The following is a 19578-nucleotide window of genomic DNA, read 5'->3' as shown; positions in this document are numbered from 1 at the left end:
TCTTCCATTTCCTTATCAAATGCATCAAAGTCAATGTGTTTCGTCTTATCTTTTTCATCGTCAATAACTTCGCATGAAACAATGTTCCGTGTAACAACCCCAATCAGCAAGACAATATTAAAAAAATGTTTTCAATAATATTTAAAAAACATTTTAAAAAACATTTTTAAAAACGTTAAAAATAATGAGATAAGTTCCCTTTTTTAAATTAGAAAAACGTTTTTTTAAATGTTTAGACAAATATTTTTTTAACAGTTAATAAATATTTGTTTTAAAATTTAAGAAAATGTTTCTTTGACATTTGGTAAATGATTTTTTAAATATTTACTAAACATATTTACAAAAACAAAAAATTGATTGCATTATTAAATAATTTTAATAAATTCAACGTAATTTCACCATTCTAATAAATTTCTACAATAATTTTGTAAAGTGGAGAAGACTATACATGTTTCAGCCAAGCCACAGTACCTGTTAGAACATATTTAATTTCTACGCCTGAAAAAACGGTCACTCATCCAAGTGTCAACCACTCCCGACGTTGCTTGACTTCAAAGATCGTACGCATCCTAATGCTTCGTGATGATCCATGAATATTTTATGTTAACGCATACATATTTGGTATACATTATTTCAATTGATGTTGTCAGAAGGATGAAACATGTATAACTTATACTTTTATAAATAAATATAAAGTATTACAATTTTTTATTGATTTTCACATATGCGAAATAGTATGTGAAATATGAAAAGATCTATTTTTCTCTGTTCGTAAAAAAATAAAAAATAAATGTCATTTTTATAATTTTTAAGTATTGTTAATATGCCATATTGTTTCAATAAGTGCAATGTTATCTTAATCTCCAATTTTTTTATGTTCCGATGTTTCAATCTGTGCCTCAGAGGTTTTATTTATACGCTTTTGTGACTCTTTCTTTACATAGATTCACTTCCTCTTTACACTTGATTTACGCTACATAATTAGTGAAGCTTCCCAATCATAATTTAAATATTTTTAAAAATATTATTTTAAACAACTTTTTAAATGCAAAATAATTATTACATAAACATTAAATAAATGTTACGTAAATATTATTTTAAACAATTTATTAAAATATTAATTAATAATAAATAAACATTAATTGAATATTATATAAATATTTGTCTTAAATTATTATAATTATTGTAACTTAAATATTAAATCAATATCAGATAAATAAATATAAAATATTATTTTAAATATTTTTTTAAAGATAAAGTAAATATATTTAATAATAACAAGGTTTATTGCGTTCCTGTATAGGAGTTACAATGGCGCTTTTGAACTACGGAGCGTACCTGAACCGTTTACAATTTATAAACACCTCTCCCTTTCCGACCCGACCTGGCCTTATGCGACCCTTACAAACTAATACCCCCACCCCTCCCCGCACGCCCTCCCTCCTCCCCCCCAATCATTACTTTCTCTTCCACTGCTCCTCCTTTCTGATTTTTCTTCCACCATTTTCCTCTTTTTTCCGTCACCTCTCCTCCTCTGATTTCCTCTTTTCAATCGCTTTTTCCGTTTGCATCTCAGTGGGCCTCTCTTCCTCTCCCATTTCTCCCTGTTCTCCTTCGCTCTCTCTGTCTTACCATCTCCATCCATCCAAGTCTTCTCTCCTCCCTATGTCTCTTCCCCAACTATCTTCTGTCTTTTCCTAAGAACATAAAAACATAGAACATAAAACATACCGCTACTCTCCTCCCTTCTCTTCCTCCTCCACCCTCTTTCTCCTCTCAGTTCCCTCCCCCTTTTTCCTCTCCCACTCTTTCCCTTTATTCCACACCCATTCTACCCCGTCCACCCACATACTTCTATTCCCCACGTATACTTTTTTTCCTTTATTTCTCTCCTCATTTGCCCTATCCAGCATCCTCCATCTGATTTTCCTCTCCTCCATTGACAGATCTTCGTCTAACCTCACTTCCCAGCGACTCTTAATCTCGGCCCTTTTCTCTAACAACCAATCTCTATTCTCTTCCCTTACCACCTCCGTAATCACCACCATCATCCCCTTTTTCTCTACTCTTTCCGTCACAATTCCTATCTCCACCTCTTTTTCCAGCTCCCTCTTCATGATCCCCTCTATTATCGCCTTTCTTTCTATCGCCCCTTCCCCCTCCACTCCCTTCCATATTATGTTTCTTCTTCTTACCTCCCTTATTCTTCTCTCCCTCTCTGCTCCCTTCATCCTTTCCCACCCCTCTTTCTCCGCCCTCTCCCTCATCCTCTTCTCCATTTCCCTTTCCACCCTTTTCCATGCTTCTATCTCACTCCCCCATTTTACCCCCAATATCCCTATTCCCATCTCTGTTTTTCTCCTCTGCTCTCCTTGCGCTCTTTCTCTCCTCCTTGCCATCTCCTCCTGCCTGTCCTTTCTCCTCTCTCCTTCCATCCTGGCTGCTTCTTTCCTTCTCACTTCTCGCCTTACTCTCTCGCCTCTCCTCCTCTTCTCTTCTTCTCGTTTCCTGTCACCAGTTCTCCTCGCACCTGTCCTTCCGCCTCTTCCTTTCCTCCCCTCTTTCTTCTCTTCTTCTCCCGTTCTCGCCATCCCCTATCTTCTCCTCCCTCTTCTCTCCATCCGACTGTTCGTCTCCCTTTCCTCTTCGTTCTCCTCGATCGTTCTGTCCGTTTCTCTTCTCTCTCAGCTCTCTCTTTTCTTCGTCACCGTCCCGCTGAATTTCCCTCTTTCTATTGCTTCTTCTTCTTATTTCCCGTATACTCCTCCTCTCCTCCTTCTCCTTCCACTTCCTCTTCTTACCGTCTCAGCCCTTCTCCTTCCAGCGCCTCTAACCTCTTTTCCAAGCCTCTAAATCTCTCTCTAACCTCCCTCAGCCCTCTCGTCACCTCAATTTTCTCAGCTCTCTTCCCAGTTCTTCCATCCTCATTTTCCTCCCGCACCTCTCTCTTCTCACCACTACTCCTCTCCTCTGTTCCCCGCTCTTTCTCTCCTTTCACACTTTCTCTCTATACTTTCTTAACGCTATAACCGCTTTTTCTTCTCGTATGCTGACTTCACGCCTAGCGTCGCGTACCATCAATGGACCACGTGTGCGTTCCCAAACACGCTACCATCCTGCCCTGACACTCTTGCCAACTTTACTCTGCTGCCACACTGCCACTCTCCTCCTTCCACCAGATGACGCTCCTTTTCCTCTTCGCGTCTTCGTTACTGCATCACTGCGCCAGGACCGCCATCTGCCTTCCATCACTCTTCTTTTCCTCTCCATCGATACTTTCCTTTGATTGCAATATCTTTCTAGCGCACTCTCTCTGACCTCTTCTTCTCGTTCACTGCATCCATCTTCCCTGCCTTTTTCTCTCGCCACTCCGATAGATTTTCCGACACTTCCACCCTCATATCTTCTTACCTCCGTCTTCTTTTCACTTCCTTCCAATTACCCGTTTATTTCCCGATCTCCTCTTCCCGTATTTCCATTTCTTTCCTCTCTCTCTCTCTCTCTCTCACTTTTCACCTGCACATCACCTTTCACACCGGAGTTCTCCGTAATACTTCTACTCTTATCCGCGCTATTTTTTATCCTCGATAAAGTAAATATATAACATAAACATTAAATAAATATTATTTTATATAAATATTATTTTAAACGATTTTTTTAATTGTTAAATTAATATTAAATAAATATAAATTAAACATTATGTAAATATTTGTCCTAAATTATTATTTCAAATAATTATTCATTGTAACATAAATATATTATATTAATATTAAAAAAATAATTTTAAAGTATTACTTTAAATATTATTTTAAAGATAAAATAAATATTACATAAACATTAAATAAATAATGTTATATAAATATTATTTTAAACAATTTATTAAAATGTAAAGTCAATATATTAAAAAATATTAATTAAATATTATATAAATATATGTCCTAGATTATTATTTTAAATATTTAATTATTGTAACAAATATTAAATTAATATTAAATAAACATTTTTAAAATATTTTTTTAAATATTTTTTTAAAGATTTAAATAAATATTACACAAATATTAAATAAATGTTACGTAAATATTATTTTAAACGTTTTATTAAAACGTTAAATTAATATTAAATAAATATTAATTAAATATTATATAAATATTTGCCCTAAATCATTATTTTAAGTAATTAATTATTAAAATATAAATATTAAATTAATATTAAATTAATATTTTTTAAATATTATTTTAAATATTCTTTAAAATTTAAAATAAATTTTGAATAAACATTAAATAAATGTTACATAAATAATTTTCTTAAACTATTATTTTTAATAAAAAATTAATAATTTTTAAATATTAAATAAACGTTAAATAAACGTTTTATAAATATTTTTTTTATCTGTACAATAAACGCTAATAATGTAAAAATAATCAAAAATAAATATTTAAAAAACATTTATAAAATATTACTTGCTGATTGGGAAGGTATACAAAATCTTTTAATAAAGCATTTTTATGTGTTATTGAAAATTTTAATCAAATTTTATAAAATTTTATGTATTTTAATTATACACATATACTACACACATACATATACACACACATAAAATGTATAATCATAATTTCTTGTCAAGAATCAAGAATCTTGACTGATTTTTCTTGATCTTGAAGTAGTAAATCTTGTCTTCTCTTGATTTTATCATGTACAAGAAATTGGTGTTCTTGTCTAGAAAAATCAAGACAAGACAAGATCTTGAAATTCTTATCTTGTCGTCCATTACTAACCGTTTGTGATATGCGACATCTATTAAATTTAACACACATTTTTTTACTGTGTAAACAACCAAATAATGTCCATATACGTACATATGATTATACCTATATATTTATATGTAATTTTATGTAGCAAATTTTTTACCGGATGATTAAATACAATAAATATGTTTAAAAAATTGTTTATCGCACGATAAAAAAATGTAGTACTTGCTTTAAATTTTTATGTGTATAAAGTTTTGTGTTAAATTTCTAACAAAGACATGTTAATTTAATATATCGTTGTTATGTTATTTAGACTTTCGTATGTTAAATTTATATTATCTATTTTCCAGAGTTAAAATAACACAATTTATATGTAAATATATAAATTTTTGGTGACATATTTTATATGTTAATGTAAATAAATATACTGTGCTATTTTTCTTTTTATAACAGTTATCAAGTTAAATGGATGTATTTCTTATGTTATTAATCATAAAGATTTTTTTCGCTGCCTTTTATTGTTTGGTTTTTAGGAAGATTTTCAATACATAAATTAGTCAATTTAATATTTTAATTTCATCAAAATTATAAGCAATTACTTTTTTGATGTTAAAATATTATTTTATTTTAGTTATATTTAACATTAAACAGTATTTGTGTTATTTTTTTAGCACATCTGCTTTATGTCAAATTAACACAAAAATTTGAATGAATAAACTGGGACATGTGAAATGTGTTAAAAACACAAAATTTTTTACAGTGCAAGAAACAAAGTTTCCTATAAAAATGGATAAAAAAATGCTTCCTTAAAAAGTTAGTGCCAAAATACCTTATAATTATTTTCTATATATTTTTACAAATCGTAGAGGAGAGATTTCAAAGAAATTTGTAAGTAGTAATAAGAAAAATGTAACTCGAAAAAATGGATTGAAATGAGTAAGACAGGGTAAGTTAAAAGAATTGACCATGTCCGCCAAAGAGACTGAATGAAAACTCGTAGTGGGGGAGGAAGATCGAACGGTGTTCGCTAGGAATGTCAGAAAAGGATAGTGATACGAGTAGCGATGTACTTCAAACACACACGTGCGCTCTTCTATAATAAAATTAAGTATAAAAATTAATTTTAAATATAGCAACATTTTACATATTATCATCTTGTAAAATATTATTATCTACATGGAATTGTATTTTTATATACATATATAAATCAAACCTTTAATATAATATATTTATATTCTATAGTCAACGTCATCGCATTAAAAAAAATGTATTAAAATATTTAAATATTCATAAATAATAATTTTCAAATAATGAGTATTTTTTATACTAACTTTATTTTAACTTTATTTTCTTTATATAATAATATTTATATAATAAATTCTTTATATAATAAAGTTATAAAGCAGTACTTCATGCTATTATATTTTCTTTAATTATTTCTTGTTATTTATTATTACTTACCAAAGTATTTAAAATATTTTTTGAAAATTATTATCTTGCTTCCTGGTAAAAAAATGTTTCATATAAAGACATAAATATATAAAAAATATGTCCAAATTTGTTTGTACTAGTTTTTCTTGTAAAATTTTCGTTTGGTATAAAAAATAAGATTTATACTTAAAATACAAACTAATAAAAAAAGATAATTTTTATATTGTTTTTTTAATAAAAAGTTAAGTATAAAAAATGAGAAAAAATGTACAATCATACATATTTCATGAATATAAATATCTTTATATGATTATACATGGGTAATTTTTTCATTTTTTTATATTTACTTTTTTGTAAAAGAAACAACGTAAAAATTATATTTTTAATTAGTTTTTGTCTTTTTAATATGAGTACGATTTTTTAAAATTAAATTTGAAAAATCTAATATAAACATGTATGAACATATTTTATTATATACTTATACATGTTTTTATATAAAAAATTTTTTACCGGGTTTGTTACTAAAAATATTAAAACATTCATTAAGTAAGAAGAAGGAATTGTATTTTTGTACATAGATATTGAAATAATTTGTTCACAACTTCAGTTATATTAGAGTACAACCAGTTTCTCTCACTAAAAACACGAGGCGTTTGTGTTAGGGTGAACGGAGGGCGGTTCTCCAACTTCCCTCACGCGTCGCGGCGCGGCGTTTCTAGTCTGCATTGCGCATTCACGAGACAGGGTTATCGTGGCCACCTCGTCGTCGCGTTTTCGTTGTTGCCGTCGTTGTCATTGCCGCGACCATTATTGTTATCGCCGCCGAGTCAAATTCGATAGTGATCTCGATAAAGAGTTATCGGCAGCAAAGATAGAAATCATAAAACATAGACTCAAACAAAATCTAACGACATTGTACATCACAAACAGCATCGCTTTTCATTAAAACGGTAAGTAAAATTTTTGACGTATACAATTACGAAAATTAGAAGCTTGAATTGACAAAAATGACAAATAAGTTTGAAAGAATTCTTATTCAATTTAATCGAATTTCGCTTGTTGAGCTTTGTCGTTTAGGCAATTGGATTAGATGACGAATCATCGCATGAGTAAAAATGATTAGGAGATGCAATTAGTATTTTTATATTTCGTTAAAATTTTAAACAAAATCATAAACAATTCTTTAAATTTTTTTTAACATAATAAAAAATGTATTCTGATGTAATGTAAGTAGTTATCATATAAGCTGATAGAAAAATAAGTCAAATCGTTATATATTATGCTCGTTCCATTGCGTTATTGACTTTCTCATATGATTAATATTTTAGCCATTATTAGTTATTTAATCGTTGTCGTACTTATGTCGTACAAATTTAACATTGTTCGCGGGTTTAATTTTGTTACATACAAATAATTTTTGTATACGTTTGTACGTGTATAAGTAGTTAAATGTATATAAGAATGTACGTAGCTGTATTCTGAATATGTCGTATTTTAAAATGTTTATAACGGCTTTATTGTGTCCCGTATGAAAAAATTATATAAAAATTACTGCACAAAATATTGCATATTTTTGTGCATGACTTTTTGCAATTTTTACCAGGGTTGGCATGTTTTAAACCATTTGTTTAAGTTAAATTGTTAAAACAGTGGACACTGTTTTAAACATTTTTTTTAACAGTTTTAAACTACTGTTTAGAACTGTTTAAAACATTGCAATTAAAAATATGTGATTATTTAGAAAAAATTTCCAATATTTAAATTTTTTACACAGATCAAAGCTATCAAGTGTTTTTTTGGCTCGTTTAAAACGTTTTCTTTTTAAACATGTTTTTTTACCTTAGTTTAAAACACAAATAAAACATGAAACATTATTTTAAACAAAAAACAGTGTTTTAAAATAAAAAAAACATTTCTTCTGTTAACCCTCGTTTTTACAGATTTTTGTACAAAGTTTTTGCCTTTAGAAAACATTACATAAAATTCTACAAAATATTCTGCAGAAAAATTTTGAAAGCGAAAACTTTGTACAAAAATTTGCAAAAACTGCAGAAATTCATGCATAAAAGTATGCAATTTTTTGTGCAGTAATTTTTGCATAATTTTTCCTACGGTGTAGCAGCAGTGTTGCCGAGTAAAGATCATTATACATAACAAATATATAAGAAATTATTACACATTATATAATAACTTAAAATTTTTGATTTGTATATGATATCATGTTTGACTCATTATATTTGACTTTATATTGTATATTATACAATAATCCAATTAATAACGTAATTATATGTAATGATGCTTTGTATTAGAACGTGCATGCTATTTGAATTTTAATATAGTGTTTTTTAAAGATGATACAGCATAAACGTACTGATTGTGAAAAAAATTTCCAGAGAATCATAATTGGATATTCTATCAAAAAATAACAAATGAATAAAATCGGATAAAAATCTGATCACGTTTTATTTTAAATGAAATTATTGGAATGTCCAAAAACAAACAAAAATAAATATTTATCTATTTATCATTTTTTAAACTGATAGTTTATTTCTTTCGGACGTTTTGATGATTTCATTCACAATGAAACATGATTAAACTTTTATCCAATTTAAAAACCCGTTTGTTACTTTTTAATAAGATATCTGATTATTCTCTGGAAACTCTTTTCTCAGTGCATGATTATATATATATATATATATATATATATATATATTTATTTATTTATACATGATTTTATAACATAATATAAAATCAGATGTAATCACAGATGATAACAAAATTTCGTAAATAATGTACACATTAAAGTTCTTATTCGACTAATTGTTGGCGCCTCATCCTTCGTTTATATTTTATTACTTTGTGTGTATATTTCTTTTAGTATTTATAGGTGAGGAATTACAATAATTACTTATGGAATATTTGTTTAATAGCTGCCGTTATGCAACAACGCTATATATAATCACTCTATCATCCGATATAAAATTTTCATATATAAAATTATATAATTATATATAAATGGTTATACAATATATACATATAATAATAATAATAATAATACAAAATTTTATGTCAAAAATGTCAACATATACCCTTTCAGAAAAGATTTCTGATACCAAGATGGAAAATTTTCTTGATATATTTAATCTTATTACAATCTCATGTAGTATAAAAATAAAACAAGATTAAGATTAAATCACAAATTTCCATTTTTCTTTCTTGATTTAAATAAGATTAACTTATTGTCCTGAGACAAAAGTAATATATAATATAAGATTATATATTTTTACGTTTAGAACATATTTTATTCTTAAGATGTTATTCTGTTCACTATTTACCGCTACGTAACGTGTTCTTGTGGCGTTTTTTTTGTAAACAAAATGCACTATCTAATCTAACGAATAAAAGGAGCTTGCCGAGAGCATGGGAAAGAGTAAGATTTCGCCATTGACATCTAACATACTAGATGTTGAAGACATATAACATACTAGATTGAAATATGTTAGTCTATAAAAGAAATAGAGAAGAATAATGATTATAATACATACATTAATGTGTTAGTATTAGTATTGATGTAATAAATTTTACCTTTCCAGAAATATTAAAATCAGATTTTCAGATTAAAATCTTCAAATCAATCTAGTCTTAAATCTAGAATATCATAAGGTTGTTATAAATTTACTAAATCATTCTAAAAAAAAATTAATAAGATAGCATCAAAAATTATTTTATTCTAGATTTAGGAACTTTTCATTTAAGAATAAAATATTCCTTCTTTGATAATAAATATGATTGGCGCTATGCCGATTTTATGATAGATCAAACAGTAATTAGGTCCAGAAATCTTTTCTGTGAGTGTAAATATATAATTTTATATATATTGATAAGAAAATTAAAAAAAATTGTTGTTTACTCTTCTCTGGCGGTCACGTCTATACCATAGACGGTCTATACTCAATAGTATTGCTTAATTTCTGCGATCATTCCGCAAATGCGGTCACCCATCCAATTGTCATCCACCATTAATGTTGCTCGCAGATCATATGGGAACTGACATTTTGTAATGATACACGAACACTTGATGTTTATGAATGTGATGGATATATGTATATTTGTTAAAGATCAGTTCACGATAGATGTCAAAAAATTGAAACATTTAGATGAAATTTAGGGATAAGAAAGTTACTTTTTAAAAATAACTTGTTACTGTTACTCGTTACCGAGTCAAAAAAGTAACTCGTTACCGTTACTCGTTATTGATTCTCAAATGTAACTCGTTAGCCCTCGTCTACAATAAAGATTTAAGCTTTAAGCCGCAAGAAATTAACCAATCACAATCGAGTATTCTTATAAAAATCTACTGTGATTGGCCAGTTTCTTACGGCTTAAAGCTTAAATCCTTCATTGTAGACTAGGGCTTATCGTTACTTAAGAAGTAACGATTCGTTACTTTTTTCATTACTTTTTTAATGCTAAAACGAGATAAAAAATTTGTACAATATATTTTTTCATTTAAAATATTAATCTAAGCAACATATTTTTTTAATTTGCAAAATCAAAAATTTTTTTAAACAAAGTTTTAAAATACTTACAATGTAAATAAAAAAGTTTTAGTTAATAAAATTTATAAGTATAGCCAAATTTATGTTTTTACTCTTGATATAATTTCATTAAACTTACAATTATTTTCTTAAAATGTATAAAATTACAAGTATTATCAGATTAGGATATAGGATTATCAATTATTCTATAAAATATAAATTCGTTAAATTTTATTGATAATTTTTATTTATTTTTAATAAAAGTTGATATTCCATTATATTACCGTTTAGATTACCTCTATAGCGTGATAAAACAGTATTACCAATACTAAACATTCTCTTAACAGCTGCGCTGCTTGGTAAAGTCGTACTGAATTTAATAAATAGCTTTTTAGTTTCGGGCATTCTTGCAATAAACTTAAAGGCCGATATTTGTAAAGTTTGTTTATAAGAGCTACGGCTCTGTAATTGGGCGCGTTCAACAGACGGAGCAGATCAGTGAGCGGTCAATGATTCTCTAATATGATTGGTTCTTGCCTTTAGTTCTTCATTGGATCTAGAAGCTGAAACTAATCGTAGTAAAGAATTACTGAGCGTTCACTGATCCACTGCTCCGTCTGCTGAATGCGTCCATTCATGATATCTTAAAACTGTTTTTATAAGATAATTTTAACTATGAATATCGGTTGAATAAAAATTGAAAATGTAAAAATTATGATATGTCATAAGTACAAAATTCAAACTATAAAAAATAACGGTAAAAGTAACTATTAAATTCGTTACCGTTACTTAAAAAATGTAACTACGTTACCGTTACAGTTACAGAAAAAAATAACACCGTTACCAGTCACTTACCAAAAAAAAATAACTATAACGGTAACTAGGACGGTAACGGCGTCACAAATAACGTGTTACTTCCCAATTCTAATTAAATTATATTTTTCTAAATAAATATAAATTTATAATACATTTTATACTGATTTTCATACACTGTAAAAAATTTGTGTAAAGTTACTATTATAGTAGACAGGAAACAATTGCTGAATGCGTATCGGTCACCTAAAGCGAACTTCTTCAATATTTTATAATTTTACTTAATAAAAACAATATTTACTAATAAAAATATAAAGTAAATGAAAAACAAATAATGTAGACAAAAAATTAACAGATTATGTTTAGTGTTACGCATACTATCAGCATTTTAAAAATCAAGTACAACTAATGTTAACTTTTTAACTACATACCCTAAAAAACGAGTTGTCTAATTTTTCTCTAATTTTTTAATATCTTTTAATAGCGACAACTCTGCCAAAAATTATCGTATCGAGATGAATCAAAGCTCAAATTAAAGCTTAAACTTTCCTGATTGAAAACCATATAAACCATAATTGAGTTATGACAAACGTTTTGCAAAATGGTGGATGTTGAAGATAGTGCTTAAAAAAATGGGAAAAAATTTTTTCTAATCGTTGCGTAGCTCAAGGAAGTCAACTCTTTGGTTTTAAAATGTATAAGTTTTTAAGCTTATTTATTTCCTAACAAATCCATTTTTGGAACATTTTTCTACAATTTTTTGTAACAGAATAGTAATAAAACTCTTGGGTATTGACCAATATTTATTAATAAAATTGAAAAACAACGTTTCGACCAGATAATTTCTCGCCCTTATCAAGTGTAATTAGAAATTACAAAGAAATTAATAAGTTACCAACAATTTTTACACCTCTCCGATCACACAATAAATAATTATATTAATTAAAAATATATAAAAATACCTCATATAAGTTACTTTGAGTACATTAGATGTTTATGAGTATCAATTCGTAACTGTGAACATAAAATATTGTTTCGGGAGACGTGTTAGAAAACACGTCCGCACTCTGCAATCTTTGTCAGTGGAAAGAGGAGATCGTTGAAAATATACAAGTCATGTTTAAAAGCATCAAATAAGATTGGTAAAAAAAATACCTAGTCAGAAGTAACTATAGAGTAAGTTAGGGTATGATGGCCATACGGAAAAGATAACCAATGGCTAGAATTTCTTTAATAATTGCTAAATAATGTGTTCTCGTAATTATTTTCAAAGATAATCGATATTTACTGCAGTTTATGTGCGTATACTTCGAAATAACTATATTGTGGATGTTATATCACGTTTTTACTTTTGACTGCCTGTAAGGTTTTTCACGTATTCTTTAGAAATTGCCACAATGTCAAATAAATTACAGTTGTGCTATCGCAATGAACGTTACACACGTAACAAAAATATGTAAATTGTAATGTGTAATGATATATTTTATTTTTTTTCTATTTTTAAAATAAATACTATGATTTTTTTCTCTCACAGTTTGGGCAATATAGCCTATGATTTTTCGAGGTAAGTGTTTATGCATATATTTTATGAAAAAAGATGAGAATTAAGTTGTGCACCCAATATTTTAAATTTAATATATCATATGTTTTTTTTTTAGTAGCGGCAATGAGTTAAATTGATTTTAAACTTACGTGGACATTTAATATTAAAAATGTTTAAAAATAAAATTAAATATATAATACAGTGGAACCCCGCCTTAGTGAACTCCGCGTTAACGGAACTTATCCCCTCCATATGCACTCGGCTCACGTGAGTAGCGTGAGTGAGGGATAGCAATGCAGTCGCGTAGTACGTAAGCAGTTACGACGTGTTCCTAAAGATTTAAAAAATCCACGCAAATGTAAATAAAATAGCCAACACAATTTAAAGTAAACTGTTTAAATGTAATTACATAAAAGAAGAAACACCGATTGCGATCAAAACTGGATTTCTGGTCTGATAATATTTTATTTATAAATTATATGTTGGAAAATAATAATAGATTAGAAGTGTAGGAAATATAATTTATTACAGAGGTACGAGATGTGAATTCTTCGGAACGGCTATAGCTACGACTGACTTTATCTGAGACGTCGCTCTGCTTGCAATTTCATGATCGAATATATTTAGGGTTGGTTTCACAAACTCCGGTTAAATTAACCAGCCGGTTATTCTATTATTGGAATTGACCAATCGCAATTGTTAATTTCGCTTATCAACAAATATGATTGGTCAATTCCAATGAAATAATCGGTCGGTTAAGGTAACTGAAGATTGTGAAATTGGCCCTTAGTCTTGAAGCGTAAACATAAACTGGCTAGATGGCAATACTGTGTGCTTTCCAGCAAGACACAGTGTAACACAGTGTCCATTAGTGTGAGAAAGAACATGTCAGTGTGTCTCGCTTACACTAGTGGACACTGTGTTACACTGTGTCTTGCTGGAAAGCACACAATGTTACGTCCCTGAATTTCACGGATGGGAGTGAAACCAAGTAATAGGAGGTCACCCCGCGTTAGCGGACTCAAAGCCCTAAACAATCCGCTAACGCGGGGTTCCACTGTAATATGTGGCAATAAAACTAAATATGTAAAATAATAAATTTTTTTTTTATTTTCTAAATGTTCATAAAATATGTATACCCTACTGTTCTATAATACTATGGCTATCTTTTCCCTAAAAGTTGTGAAAGATGGCCAATGTTTATGTTTCAATATTTTGATAATAAAAAATGTTTATTAAGTATTTTCTTTTTAATAGTTATACATACTTCAAGCTTCACCCAGTAAGCAAGAAACATTGATCAACATTTTTGAAACGTTAATTTTAGAGAAAGGACCCCGCACACATCTTATTGAAAAGTGTTCCCAGTCAAATTGGCTGAAAGTGAAATATAATGTATTCCATGACGCGCTGATCAAATATGTCCATAGAACTAGGGTCTGAAAATTTACATTTTGATATACGGAGCTTTGAATGTTGAAAATATGGCATTTTTGATTATCGTGTCTCGTAGATGATTGGATTCCTTGATGCGGTGAGCCGTGCTATAGCTAACATACATGTATATACACTATATATAGTGTATATATGCATGTATATATGTATATAGTGTATATAGTGTATATACTGTATATATAGTGTATATACATGTAGTGTATAGTACTGTAGTATAGTGTATAGTACATATATACTATATATAGTGTATAGTACATATACACTATATATACCCTTACGGAAAAAACACTAAAAATAACACTTAAAAAAATACTCAAGTTGAGTATAATTTGGGACAAGGGGTAAACACCCAATTCAGTGTAAACACTTAACTTGAGTGTTCGCTCTTTAATTTACTTTTAATTAGTGTTATTACTTTCAACTTGAATGTTCGCCATCTAATTGAGTGTTAATTTCAATGTTAATTCTAAATTTAACAATAACACTGAAATTAATACTCAATTAGATGGCAAACATCCAAGTTGAAAGTAATACTCAAATTAATACTCAAAGCCAGCTGAACACTTTACAGTTGAATGTTTATTTTAGATATTTGTTTTATGTCCATTTCTACCAATGCAGATTAATTTTAGTCTCGGTTGAACTTGCTTTTCTTGCTTTTGTTTTTATTTAACATTTTCTAATCCAATGTTTGAGAGTGCACACTCAATATTAAGTATATACCTTCAACTGATAGACGTTGAGTGTACATCCTCAACGTTTCAGTGTTCACACTTTATATTGAAAGTGTACACTCATTTATTGAGTGTCATATCCAAATGTTGACAGTATACTTTCAAATATTCAGTATTTCAATCTAAACTTTGGTACACTCAATTATTGAGTATACACACTCAATGTTCGAGTATAAAAACTCAATTTAGTGTAAATACTCAAGATTTGAGCGTATACACCTAAATTTGGGAGTAAACTCCCAAAATCGAGTATTAACACTCAATTTTGAGTGTAAACTCTCAAAATTAGAGTGTTTTTTCCGTAAGGGTAGTGTGTATATCATGTATATATGTATACCCAGTGAACACATTTTATAGCGGCAATATAACATGGAAGTTACATGTAATTTAACATTGTTATTCTTGTGATATGTAGGTGCTATATGACATGGAAATAACCTGTTACGTAATATTTGTTATACGCAAGTGATATAGCTGTTATACATCGTTTTGGCGTTACAGTTATTCAACAAAAATTGTATAATCGTAACATAACACGTTCGTATCAATGTTATTACGGAACGATGCGTCGTAGTTGACTTAGAAATCAGACAACATTATAACATCCTAAATGACAGATCTATTTGATAATAAAAAAAATTATTATAAAGATGTTTTCAAAAATAACGGTTTGTCTACAATTACTGCGCACAAAAAATGCACAAAATCTAAATTCATCATGTGCTGAACAAAAACAGAATAATAAATGTATACTATTCAATTTTTCTTAGAATTATGATCTACATATATAGTTAACCATCTAATTAATCATTTGAACGCTTCAAAGATTAGTGCTAAATAAATCGCAATTTCCATCAAATTATTAAGATTATGGAAAAAGATAAATTTAACAATGAAATTAATAAGTAAATAAATTAATGCTATTTATTTTTAATGTTTTGGCAAAATTTAATTGCTTTTATAAAAAATAATATAGTTGCGTCAGTTTATAACATATAGGTATATGTAGACAATAACAATTAAGTACCCATATCGATGAGTCAAATGGCGTAGCAGGTAGAGTACAAGGTTCGTCATCCTAAGGTCCCGGGTTCAAACCTAGCAGCGGCAAGTAAGAATAAAATAAAAAATAACATAACTTAAATTTAATTAATTAATAAAAATTTATCCTAAATTTAGTATGTGCTGTTGATAAAAATAATTAAAAAAAAATGAAATTTTTATTTTATTTTATTTTTTTTTTTGTAACTGTTGTGTGACGGTTGGGTAACATGTAATTATAACATGTTATATTGGTGAGTCGGAAATTGTAACTTACATGTAAGTTACGTGTAATTTCAGAGTAATGTAACCTGTTATATTTGGTTACATTGCTGTTACATTGCTACTATATTACTGTATTCACTGGGTAGGTAACGTTATAATATCGTTGCAGCAATGTTTTTGTGCATACTGGGCAGTATATCAAACATTTAAAAAAATAATAAAAATAAAAGTATGTTTTTTACATTTTAGAAACTATAGTCATTTTACCCGAGTTTACCTTATTAATAATTCTATCATATAGAGCGTTAAGATTTTCCGTGTTTTTTTGTGAATTAATGTTATTATTGAATTTTCTTCCATTATTTGATTTTTTATTGAACATTATGTTATCATTATTATTACTTACATTACGTTTTTTTAATAACTTAAGTCGTCTTTTGATGTGTTTGTTAATACAATATTGGATAACAATTGTTCAACAAAAGTTTTTTACAATATCAATGTTTGATTTGTGGAACCATTTGTCAGATAATAAAATTGCTTGATCGACAAGATTTACGATCGTGTTAATTTTATAAGAATTCGGATGGGACGAAAAATAATTAATGTACTGGCCAGAAAACGTTGGTTTCCTAAACCAATTATTTATTAAATTTTGACCATTTCTAATTACTGATACATTCAGAAAATTTAAGGAATTGTTATTTATGCGACGTTGTACAAAAGTTGAGCGTATTGTTTAGATACTCAGTTCAATTTCGGAACAATATAATTAGATTCTGCAACAATCGCGTTGATTAATGATGAAAGGAGTTAACAAAGTTGTTCATGAATTGCTGATTTTAAATAAAAAAATTATCGTTTTTGTAATATTTTCTTCGAAACGATGTAGCTTTGTTAAAAATAAATCGTAGAAAAATATTCCAAAAATGGATTTGTTAGGAAATAAATGAGCTTAAAAACTCATACATTTTTAAAACAGTTGAGCTGTGCAACAATAAAAAAAAGTTTTTTTCCATTTTTTAAGCACTATCTTTGACATCCGCCATTTTGTAAAACGTTGGTTGTAACTCAATTACATGGTTTTCAAAAGGAAAATTAAGCTTTAACGTCTGTTAATGTTCAAACGGCCGATTTTTTGGAGACGTTTTTGCTCAAAGAATTCATTACGTTCTAGTTTTTCAAAAAATTCAACCCTAAGTTTTTCTTATGTAAAATTTCATGCTTTTTCAAAATTTGACATCATTTTTTTCTAAAAATTAATTTTAAAATTGTTATAAACAAATTTTTTCGAAAAAGAAAACGTAAATTTCAACTGACAGATTCTTTTCAATCAACGATATCACATTAAAACTGCTTGAGATCAATCTTGGGGAGTAAATTTCTTGCGTCCATGAACCTCAAATTTCAAGATCAGTAAACTGAGTTTTTTAAAATTTAACATGGCGCCGATCAAAATGGCGCTTTTAAGCTAAAATTCGATCGATTTTTTTCTACGAGAAGAGATAGCTGGATTAAAAATGTTTTGGTATCAACCGAATAATACTTTTACATATTTTTTGGGTCGCTGATTACAAATCCTAGATCAGATTTGCAAAATTCAATATGACGGATCCAAGATGGTAAACCATATTTTGGAAAATAAAGGTAATTAGCTCAAAAAACCTATATAGGGTTTTCGGATAATTACGAATTTGAGGTCAGATTTGCAGAATTCAATATGATGGATCCAAGATGACCGATCACATTTTGGAAAATAAAGGTAAAATTAGTTCAAAATGCTTTCTGAGTCGCTGATTACGAATCTGAAGTCAGATTTGCAGAATTCAATATGGCGGATATATATCGCTGAAATTTTGAAAATAATTGGTGAAACTCTAAACCAGAAGATTATTGAAGGCTGTTCATCCTTAGTCGAGAGATATGGAATAGTTCCCAACGAAAGTTGTTGAAAACTGACTTTGATCAGTGTTTATTAAGTAGAATCAGGTACCATTCAATTATATCAAAATAGGGCACGGCGCTTCTCCTTCTCGTGAGAAAATTTACACCAAAAGGCTTATAAAAGAAAATCACCCACAACAAATTATCTCTCGATGTGTATATATATAGTGAGCTCAATAGGTTTACCTAACAGCAAAGTGTAGTATCATTTTTGTCACTCGAAGAGAGTCCCTTGAGCCTTGAATAGAGCTTCAGAGAATTGAGAAAATATAAAAATAAAATTTTAACCCTTGATCCGTGGCCTTATGCAGTGGCCAGGAAGGAGCGAGAAACACTATAGCTACTTCCTGGATAGATTATATGTTTAGGGGCTAAGATTCAGAAAGTTACATATACAGCTTGATACTAACCATTTTTTCTAGATAGATGCTAGACAGAATCTAGAAAAACTATCCAGAACCTAGCTATATGCAAGGCGAAATTTCCACGCGGGTATTGTCATTGTCATCGTCGTCATCACCCGATGCCTAGTTAACATAATATACCGTTGATACTAGTGTTATCTACGTTGATACTAGTGATATTCTTGGTATTTACTACAAAATATTCTTAGTATATTCTACGAAGCAGAAAAAGGCGGAAATATAGGAATGTACTCAGTATGTTTTTAGAAAATAGTAGTACGTATCTCAAATGTTCTCAGAATTTACGCAATGTACTGCTGCAATATCCTTCGAACATTCTTAGCATCTACATGTGCTGTATGGATAAGCATTATTTCATAATACTTACTGATGTAGCTAAACTGTATTTAATTACCAAAAATTGTTCTTTCTTGATTAATTAATAAAGAATTTTTATTATTAATTAATTACTAATTTAAAAAATAGCCCCTTTGCCTAGCCTATGGTCCAATACCAACAAGCGCGCAGCGAGATAAGACAGTTCAGCAAGACGCGCGTCTACTAGGCATGCAAAGAGCTGTTGTTTATAAGCTCGGCGTTACCACAGTATAACTAGTAGTGGCACTCCGTGTCGGCACGATTTCCGCGTGGAGGTCCACGTGACCATCCGGCATTAAAATTCAGGACCGAATAGAGAAAGTA

At 29.0% G+C, this 19578-nt stretch overlaps 2 protein-coding genes across 2 annotated transcripts in view; one reads left to right on the top strand and one right to left on the bottom strand.

The window, feature by feature from the left end:
• Positions 1-1733: 1733 nt before the first annotated feature.
• LOC118647526 (histone-lysine N-methyltransferase, H3 lysine-79 specific-like) lies at positions 1734-2591 on the bottom strand. The gene has a single exon (XM_036292575.1). The coding sequence runs from the start codon at positions 2589-2591 to the stop codon at positions 1734-1736; it is 858 nt and encodes a 285-aa protein (XP_036148468.1).
• A 4296-nt stretch (positions 2592-6887) lies between these two features.
• The window catches only part of LOC105834094 (uncharacterized protein CG3556-like), a 106976-nt gene continuing 94285 nt past the window's right edge, over positions 6888-19578 (top strand). The window contains exon 1 of the mRNA XM_036292674.1: positions 6888-7129. The gene's annotated coding sequence lies outside the window, so the exon portion shown is untranslated. The remainder of the gene's footprint in view (positions 7130-19578) is intronic.

This window comes from Monomorium pharaonis, chromosome 10 (genome assembly GCF_013373865.1).
Source record: "Monomorium pharaonis isolate MP-MQ-018 chromosome 10, ASM1337386v2, whole genome shotgun sequence".
Classification (NCBI taxonomy): Eukaryota; Metazoa; Arthropoda; class Insecta; order Hymenoptera; family Formicidae; genus Monomorium; species Monomorium pharaonis.
This window is presented reverse-complemented; position numbering and strand designations above follow the sequence as displayed.